Consider the following 9944-nt stretch of genomic DNA (forward strand, 5'->3'; position numbering starts at 1 on the left):
TATTGTGTAGAGGTATATATTTTATGCATAATTTGTTCAGATTCTTTATAATGAGAGTGTGGTGGATTCTGTCAGCGGCTCTTTCTGAATCTACTGATACGGACATATAGTTTTAGTCCTTCAGTATTTTGATTTAATAAATCACCTTTTTTTGTACAGGTTGAAACTTCATTGCATCCTAGAGATAAACCGCATCTGATCATGGTGAATTCTATTGTTAACGTGCTGTTGAATTTTGTTTGTCGTCACTCTTGAGAGTTTTTGAAACTATGATAATCAGGGATATTAGCCTGTAATTTCATTTATTTGTAGTTTATTTTCCTTGCTTTGGAAATAGGGCCTTCCAAAATAAGCTTGGACGTATTCCTTCCTTTTTATTTTGTTGGAAATTTCAGTAGAGATTCTAGTTTTTTTTTCTTTTTTTTCTTTTTTTATAAAATTCAGTAATGAATCCATGAAGTTCTTGACTTTTCTTTGATTTGAGATGTCTGAAAAATCACTGACTCAATCTCTTAACTCATTGGTCTGTTCTGATTTTTTTGTGAATTGGAGTCTAACTCTGTTGCCCAGTCTGGAGTACAGTGGCTCAATTTTGACTTTCTGCAACCTCTGCCTCCCAGGTTCAAGTCATTCTCCTGCCTCAGCCTCCCAAGTAGCTGGGACTATGGGACTCCAGCCCAGCTAATTTTTGAATTTTTAGTAGAGATGGGGTTTTGCCATGTTGGCCACACTGATCTTGAACTCCTGACCTCAGGTGATCCACCTGCATCAGCCTCCCAAAGTGCTGGGAGTACAGGCATGAGCAACCACGCCCAACCCAGATTTTCTATTTCTTGGTGGTTCAGTTTTGATAGGTTGTATGTTTTTTAAAATTTATCTATTTATTTTAATTTATCCTTAACCAGACAGGTCCTAAAATATTTGCAAGATTACTCACAGGGAATCTATTTATGAAGGAAGTCTTTGTTATACTGAATACTTATGAATTGGCAGAAGGATGAATTATTCAGGGCATATTATTAAAAGAAAAACAATAACAAAAACGAGAACCTATTATTTCAAAAAGTGATTAAATGACTTTGTAAAAGTAAGTAGAAAAAAGGAGGGAGTGAGAGCGGATAGGAAGGAGGAAGGCAAGCAATGATTAACTGTAAAATTTTCACTAATTAAAAAACTGTCATATTGAAGAGGTGCCTCTTAGGCAGGCTTTTGATGTTAACCATGTAATATTCACCATGAACAACCTTGTAGAACACACAAGAGCTCCCTCAGAGAATCCACCTCCCGTGGTCAGGTCCCCTATCCAGTTGCCTTAGGGGGCTAGGAACCCTCCCATGTTGTTCTCTGGTTCTCGCTCCTGAGGACAAAAAGTGTTTCCTCCCCAAATGAATAGAGAGGTCCCTGGGGAGGGAGTTTCTGGCAGCTCACTCTGCACCTGCACTGTGGAGGGTTTTTGATGCTCTCAGTGCTGGTTTCTCTCACTGTGTCTTTCGCACAGTAATACGTGGCGGTGTCCGAGGCCTTCAGGCTGCTCCACTGCAGGTAGGTGGTGCTGATGGACTTGTCCGCTGAGATGGTGACTTGGCCTTGGAAGGACGGGCTGTATCTGGTATCAGAATCACCAAGATAGATCATCCCCATCCACTCCAGGCCTTTCCCGGGCATCTGGCGCACCCAGCTGATCCAGTAGCTGGTAAAGCTGTATCCAGAAGTCTTACAGGAGATCTTCAGAGACTCCCCGGGCCTTTTCACCTCTGCTCCAGACTGCACCAGCTGCACCTCGGCACAGACTCCTGTGGGGGAGATACAAAATTTGAATTGAGGCTCCTTTCTCCCCATTCTTTTCTGTGACCTCAACCCCTGGGCAGAACTGACCTTGGAGAACAGCCAGGAGGAGGGCGAGGATGGCAATTGACCCCATCGTGGTGGAGGACAGAAATGAAGCAATGAGATCCCCAGCTGGACGGTGAGGGAGGCTGACTGTGGAGGGGAGCCCTGGGTTTAAGTAGGGAGGCCGCCAGTTGAATTTGCATAGTTGTCACCCTGCCCTGAAGGGAAGAGTCTACAGGGTTTATAACCCAGAACCTCAAATGCAGAAAAAGCCTGGCCTGAGCCTCCTGGGAGGGGCAGAATAAGGTCTCAGTAATTCCTTACACCCTGCTATTGCCCCTTTCCACAATTTTCCGTTTCTTCGAGACCCATCCCAGGGCCTCCCTTCCTCCACCCTTCTCTGTGACCCTGTGAAGGTGACAAATCTAGATGAAACTAGGTGTGTTAAAAAATGAGAAGTAGAGCCAGGAAAGGCCATGAAGAAAAAATTCAAATGCATGTATATCTGATAACAATAACTACCAAGAAAATTACTCTCTATTCCCTGGCAATTTCACATGAGTTGGACTATGGCCTGGGCACCAAGCAAGGGCAGGACCACTTCAGGCCTTCTACTGTCCTCAAGTCGATTAACTTGCCAGACCTTCACCCGTGCAAAATCACACATTTTTCCTGGCCATTTAGTCTTCTAGATTTCTGCATTCTGCCATTTCCACGTGAATAGGGAATATTTGTTTAGGTCTCTGAATTGCTGATGGACCTGAAGGGATCCGCATTGCTGCACCCGACTCCTGGTAGTGCTGTTTTAAGTCCTTTGTGTCACCCCCAGCACCTTCTTGTTTCTTTCATTCTTTAACTTTTATTTTATGACATCCACGTTGCTTGGAGGAGGCCCTTAACTATCCCCTTTGTCTGCCCCATTTTCTTGTGAACCACTCTCATTTCATTAGCACCTAAAAGATCCAAAGGAAAAGCCAAGGTGACACAAACTACACAGGTTCTAAAGCTATACAGGATCTGGGATCCAGTGCACCAGGAAAGCTGTCTCATCAGGAGCATCCTACTTGAGGCTGGGATCAGAGACAGCCATCTGTCATGTGTCTGTTGTGAGCTGTGGGTCCAGCATCTTCCCTAACATTATCCTCTCATCTGCAGCGCAGGAAGCCAGAGAGGCTGCTACATCAGTCACTCTCACAGTCCATTGGCTAACGTTGTTCACAATCCGATGATATCAGTTAATGATATCAATCATATCACCAAATAACGCCACTTTCCATACTGTCCTCCTTGTTCTAGTTGTCTAGTGGATTCTCCCCACCAGCCCAACCCCTGGGCTACCTTCTCTGTGGCTCTTGTGTGTTGTGTGTTGTTTCTGGACAACTGTCCCCTTTGGTGGTGAATGGGAGTCTAGCAGCCTCAGCTCACAGAGCACAGTGCAGGGCTGGATGTGCATCTTTTTACTGTTATTTTTAGCTATCACAGATATGAATTGCATATTTGGGTTGTTCATTATTTTTAATTTTCCTTATTCAGGGAACAACTCTTAGGAAGCTGTGTCTGTCATTTCTAAATTCCATGGATTACTTTCACCTCCTGCTCCTTATTGGAGCACACACGCCATCTCATGCCATATGATTCTGTAGCCAGTCTGGCATTGAATGTCTTTTATCCCATACTTTCACATCCTTTGATGTTATAAACTATCCTCTAGCCATGTGTCAGAAGTCAGGAACTTTCTAGCATTCTCCACCTCTGATGTAATTGTGTTGAGTGTCCCAAGGTCATCCCCAGGCCCCATAATCAATAGAAATAAAGGACTCAAGACAAGCTGTTACTCTCATGGGTGCAGCTTTATTATAGCAAATGAATATGAATTAAAATGAGCAAAGGCACCAGGGAGAAGGCCCTGAGAATCCAGGCACAAGCTCCCAGGTGTTCTTACCCTGAGGAGTCTCTTGTCCCCAGTTTCCCCCGCAGTGATGAATGACACCACGTGTGAAGCATTGTCCACCAGGGAAGCTCACCTGAGTGCTGGGACCCAGTGCTGTTTATTGGGGCCATCACAGATGTGTGTGGCACCTGCACAACTGACCTCCAGTGCTCAGAGGCCGGCCCCTTGAGCAATAACAGGCATTCACCCTAAGTCATTATGAAAACAGCTAGTATAGTGTGCACCCAGGCTACACACACAGAGACACAGACACAAACAAAAATACATTTTAACTAATAAAATAATCATAATATTAAGAGAGATAAGAGGAATGTCTTGGAAGTGATTGCTATGGTTATGACCTTGATGGCGGGGACAACTTTGCAGATGTACACTGACTCCAAACTCAGTGAGTTAAGTATGTTAATTCATGTGTAGTTTTACAGATGTGAACCTTACCTTAATCAAGTGCTTTAATAACACTACCAGGAGGAGTTTACCAGAAAGTCAGATATCATCTCCCAGGAACTGAATATGGACCTGGCTTGAGAAAGCACTTTTTCAGGAATGTTCAGGGTTTGCACAACCCAAGCCTGCTCCGTAAACCATTTCCTATACACAAGTCCAGCTGAGGTGGAAACAGGCTCTTGGAGTAAAAGGCAAGGCTCAGAAGAGAGAGGAAGTGGTGGACAAGCTATGACCCCATGTAGGGTTAGTGTGAATGGGAGGCGCTGCTGAGAGCTTGTGGATGGAGAAGAATGTGGACCAGGAGCAGGAGGAAAAAAAGGCCAGGGGGTTCTTCCTCAGCCAAAGCAGATGTTTTATGTAGGGCATTGGCAAGGGCATGCACAGGCACAGGCGAGTGCCATGGAGTAGGGGAGCCATTGGGGTCTAGACCCAGGACAGAGCATAAGAAATACAGACACTCCCAAGGCAGCAGGCACAGAAATAATGCCTGACAAACCTCTACCTTGGGCTTCCATCCTTATATCTAAGATAAAGTTAACTGGTTATTCAACTTGATAGAAATGACTGAATCTCACAGTCATTTCTGAAACACACAGTTATTGGTACTCACAGGTTCTGGACAAAATGTTGACATCCCAAAATATACTAGTATAGAAAAAATATAAGAATCTGCTTCTATTCAGTTTGCAAGTATTCAAGAGCAATTCAAGAGATTCTGACATTTATGCAAATATATGGTAACAATTTGTCTCTTCAAACTTATACTCCAATAGTAATAAGGAACAAGAGACAACAATTGGCCTTGTATTATTATTTCTATCTACAATGATGGTAATATTTGAGGTGTGATAACCTAAGTGTCCTAATTCTGAACCCACATTTAGAACCGAGCAGCAATCACTGGCAGCAGACGTCCCCCACATGGAGACACACCTGACTCAATAAAGCTGCACTTGGGGGTCTCTGCAAGCTGCAAGGTGTGGAGAGGCAGCTCCCATCTCAGACACAGTTGGATCAATCTCTGCTCTTTCTCTGAGGAAGGTGAGGCTTAGTGTGTGGAAAGGACCAAATTTGCTTGACTCAAGATCTCTGCACTTGAACGAAACCAAAGAATGTGATCACCATTTGGTTTCAGGCTGGAGTTGAAGAATTTCTTAGGAGAAAGGCAATGCTGTCAAATCCCCTCTCAGAATTAAGAAATAATGCATGTATTCGGGAGAAATGCGGACATTACAATTGTTTACAGGCTTGTTTTCTTGATCCCCTAGGTCATCTGAGAGAAGAAAAAAATCATGATTTCTATATAAAAATGCATAAACAGTGTGTTTCCCCTGAGGACGCACCTCCCGTTTCTCCAACATCTGGGAACCCACAGACCAGGTACCCAGCTGCTGTTCTCTGACATCCATCACCTGGTTAATGCAGACACATGTCCTGGGAGCTCCTCCCAGACAGTGATTACACACAGTGGAGATTCTAAGGCGTGTCTGCTGCTGGGACACAGGAGAGATCCCTGATGGGTGGGTTTGGCCCAGGGAGGCATCAATGGCTTTACTAGACTTAGAGTGGACCCTGGCGTAATTAGGAGGTTTGATCAGAGTTCCTGATTTCTCATGTCTTTGTCATCAGATCTGTGTCCACGTCCAACAGTTTCCACAGCCTCCCTGGCCTCCTGTGACATCTTCTCCCTCAATTAGTGATTCATTCCTTAGGGGCATATGAGAATTTTTTTTCTAGTAATAACCTTTTCCAATCCAGAGGCCTCAGTGTTAGGCAGAGAACCATAAACACAGAGAGGCTCCCAGGAGAACGCATTTGGTGCAGAAGAAGCCACGGGGCCTGACAGGAAAGCAGTCCTTGAACTCCACCTGCCCCTGCCCTGGGCTATTCCTGTCTCCTGTGGGTGCTGAGTGTCCCCTCCAGCCAAGCCACCCCCTGTGTCCTGCAGGGCTGTCTGTCTCTGAGCCCACGTGGACTTTCCATCATGGTGTCTCCTGCACAGTTTTACGCTGCCGTGTTCTGGATTCTCAGGCTGTTCATTTGCTTGTACAGCATGTACTTGGTGTTGTCTCTGGAAATGGTGAGTCTGCTCCTAACATAGTCTGCATCGTATTGATGAGTTTCACCACACCATGTAACTGCAGCCCATTCCAGCCCCTTCCCTGAGGCCTGCAAACCCAGTGAATCTCATAGCTACTGAAGGTGAATCAAGAGGCTGCACAGGAGAGCCTCAGGGACCCCTCTAAGCTGTACCAAGTCTCCCCCAGACTCTGTGAGCTGCGCCTCACACTGGACACCTGCAAACACAGAGACATTCTGGATAGAAACTGTCACATAGCCACTATTTCTTTCACAAGCATCCACTTGACCTCCCAAGATGTGCTGGAACTCAAGATCCAATGTCACCTTCGAGGGCCTTGGTCTACTGCAAGGTCATTACACCTGCTCTGCCTTCAAGAATCTGCAGCTGCGGGGAAGGGTCAGGAGAGTGACTTCTTACTTATTGCTTACTAGTCCTGAGTCGCAGAAATTTCGATGGAGATTTTTCACATGTTCAATTCTATGAAGGCAGCAGATAACTTGAAAGAATACAATAGTATACATACGAGGATTGATGAAAACAAAAATTAACAATTTAAATTTTTAAAATCAACATAAAAAATCACTGGCAGTTGGATTTAGTTTTCTTTGTAAAATTAAAGGCACATATTGTAAAACTGCTATTTTTAAACCATATGGGAATATATTCTTAATTAGCCTATATACTGCCAACCACTGTGTTTGTATAGGTGTGTGTGAGAGAGAGACATAGAGACAGAAAGAGTCAGAGAGATAGAGAGAGATAGAGAGAGAGAGAGAGAGAGAGAGAATACAGACAGAAGAAGAAACACAAAAGAGATAAATCTTACATAAAAGTATTATACTTTATAAGGTCATTGAATAAGGTGAGAAATGTGGTCTTTAATGGTTACATAAAAGTATTATACTTTATAAGGTCATTGAATAAGGTGAGAGATGTGGTCTTTAATGGTCACGTAAGGCAGAAGCAACACATTCTTACACTAGATGTGATTATACACATATATAAATAATATATTCTAATTATATTATACACGCACCTTAGTGTAGGCATAGTGTAGAGTATCTAGTGGTGAAATGGGAGGGTTACGGGAATCCCATTCTCCAACTTGGGCCCTGTTTTCATGGAGTCTGAGTGCCCTTTGTTGGTCCTGGGCCCCTCTCCAGGGAAGTTTGTGTCTGGGATCACACTGACATCTTCTCTGTTCCTCTCACAAGAATACAAGTTTGTAGCAGTTGGTCACAGAACTCAGCTGCAAGAAAATTTGATACTTGGACATGGATCTGGAGATGGTGACTGAGCTCGTGAGGAGTGGGTTAGAATTTGTGCTCCCTCGTGACCTAGGCCCCTATCCACTCCCTTGACTGAGGACTGGCAGATCCAGCCCCAGCAGGAAGCGCTGGCTGTGATGGAGAATCCAGAGACAGCACAGGTGAGGGAGGGGGTCAGTGAGGGCTTCATCAGGCCAATAAATGACCATGAAACACGGTGGTTGGTGTTCACGGGTTCTGGAAAACACACTGAAATTCCTACATACACACATTTTGGTAGGAATGAAGAATTCACTTTTGTTCAATTTGTGAGATTTCTAGACAATTCAGTAGATTCTGAGAATAAATTCAGGCACATATATGGTAAACTTGCAACCAAATTAAAAAGAAACTACTTTCAGTGGAATGGATATTGAATTGTTTTCTTTTACTATAAAGAGGGTGATTTTCAGAATAGAAGTGAGGCATGATAGCCTAATGGCATCCTCTGTGTCTCCTGAGAGAAGCAAGTAAAATCATGGTTTCTATATAAAAATCCATCAACAGTGTCTTGTCCCTGAGAATGCACCTCCCATTCCTCCAGCATTAGGGAGCCCATGATCCAGGCACCAGCTGCTGCACTCTGAGGTCCATCATCTGGTTGGTGCTAAACACACACATCCTGGAAGCTCGTCCCAGACAGTGAGTGTGCGCAGGGGAGATGAAAAGGCACGGCGGCTGCCGGGCACATGGCGGATCCCTGATGGGCACCTAGAGCTCAGGGAGGCCTGATGGCCTTGCTGGACTTAGTTTGGACCACATGGTACTTAGGGAGCTCCATGAGACTCCCCATTTCTCCCTCACTGCTTGTGAAACTTGAATCCTGGGCAGACAGTGTCCACAGCCTCACCTGGCTTCTTGTCCCCTTTTCTTTCTCCATCTGTGACACCTGCTTTAGGGGCATTTGATAGTGGTTCCTCTTATGGTAATTAAACTTTACGAACTTAGAAACCTCAGTAGTAGGCATATAACTGTAAACATACAAGGCCCTCTGGAGAACTGTTAGATGAGAGGAAGCCAGAGACCCTGAAGGAGAGCAGCCCTTGACCTCCCCCTGCACCTGCCCTGGGGCTGCCCCTGTCCTCTGTGTATCCTGAGCACCCCCTGGTGGTTCCATACGCTCCTGCAGGGAGGTTTGTGTCTGGGCTCACACTGACCTCCCTCACTGTGTCTCTCACACAGTGATATACGGCTGTGTCCTCAGCTCTCAGGCTGTTCATTTGCAGATAGAGGGAGTTCTTGGTGTTGTCTCTGGAGATGGTGAATCGGCCCTTCACAGAGTCTACATAGTTTTTCTCACTTCCATCATACTTTATGTCAGCCACCCACTCCAGCCTCTTCCTTGGAGCCTGGCGGATCCAATTCATCTTGGTGCTACTGAAGGTGAATCCAGAGGCCGTACAGGAGAGTCTCAGGGACCCCCCAGGCTGGACCAAGCCTCCCCCAGACTCCACCAGCTACACCTCACACTGGACACCTGCAAACACAGAGACACCCTGGTCAGAAACTGCCACACATATTCCCAGTTTCTCTCACTCATATTCACGTACATTCAACTCATTCCCCATGAATCACCTTTGAAAACAGCAACAAGGAAAACCCAGCTCAGCCCAAACTCCATGGTGAGTCCTCTGTGTTCAGTGTTGATCACCGAATAGAAACACCTGAGAATTCTAGGGCTGGAGCTCCCAGAGCTGCAGGATCAGGGCTGGGCTGCTTTTCATCAGCAGAGGGAGGGACCTATTTGCATGTCTCCTACTGCATAGCAAGCTCTGGGGTGGGACGCCTGAGGAGAGGGCAGGGCCTAGAGCAGATGAGTGTTCTGCAGGAGTTTAGAGATACTGATACGATTTTGGAAAATGTAGTTTCTTATTATAAATTTGTTTTGTGATAAACTCTTTAAACCTACAATTGCATTTGTAACTTTCATTTTAAAATAGTTTTATTGAAGTACAATGGACCTGTGAAAACTGCATATATTTAAACTTATCAGCAATCAGTCATCTTAATTTTTACATATGTGGAGAAATCATGGTATGTAGTATCAATGTTGTTTCCATGTTACAGATGGAAAATTACCAGCAGAAGCACAGATGGGTGGTACAATGTTCCCAGAGATTACATTTGGTCAGAGTGAGCCCGGATATCTGGGCCTGTGCTTCTCACCACTGGGCCTGACTGCTCCCTGAACCAAGCCCAGCACAGTGTGGGTCACCCCAGTGACATTTTCAGAATTTCCTTCCTGTAATGAAAGCATGGTGAGATGTGTATGCACTATTGTGTTTACCTAATGAAAGTAAAGAGAACACATTTTATGCAGTTGTAT

General features: G+C 44.9%; 1 pseudogene and 1 gene segment (V, D, J or C); both read right to left on the reverse strand.

Moving 5' to 3' along the window:
• Positions 1-951: 951 nt before the first annotated feature.
• Positions 952-1987, reverse strand: LOC104659315. The segment is given in 2 exon segments: positions 952-1793; positions 1876-1987. Coding segments are annotated over 2 exon segments (519 nt in total).
• A 6584-nt stretch (positions 1988-8571) lies between these two features.
• LOC104664704 lies at positions 8572-9278 on the reverse strand (annotated as a pseudogene). The gene is made up of 2 exons (XR_748317.2): positions 9194-9278; positions 8572-9095 (listed from the first exon to the last, which is right to left on the reverse strand). The product of XR_748317.2 is annotated as an immunoglobulin heavy variable 3-7-like (transcript).
• Positions 9279-9944: the final 666 nt, after the last annotated feature.

This window comes from Rhinopithecus roxellana, chromosome 5 (assembly GCF_007565055.1).
Source record: "Rhinopithecus roxellana isolate Shanxi Qingling chromosome 5, ASM756505v1, whole genome shotgun sequence".
NCBI lineage: Eukaryota > Metazoa > Chordata > Mammalia > Primates > Cercopithecidae > Rhinopithecus > Rhinopithecus roxellana.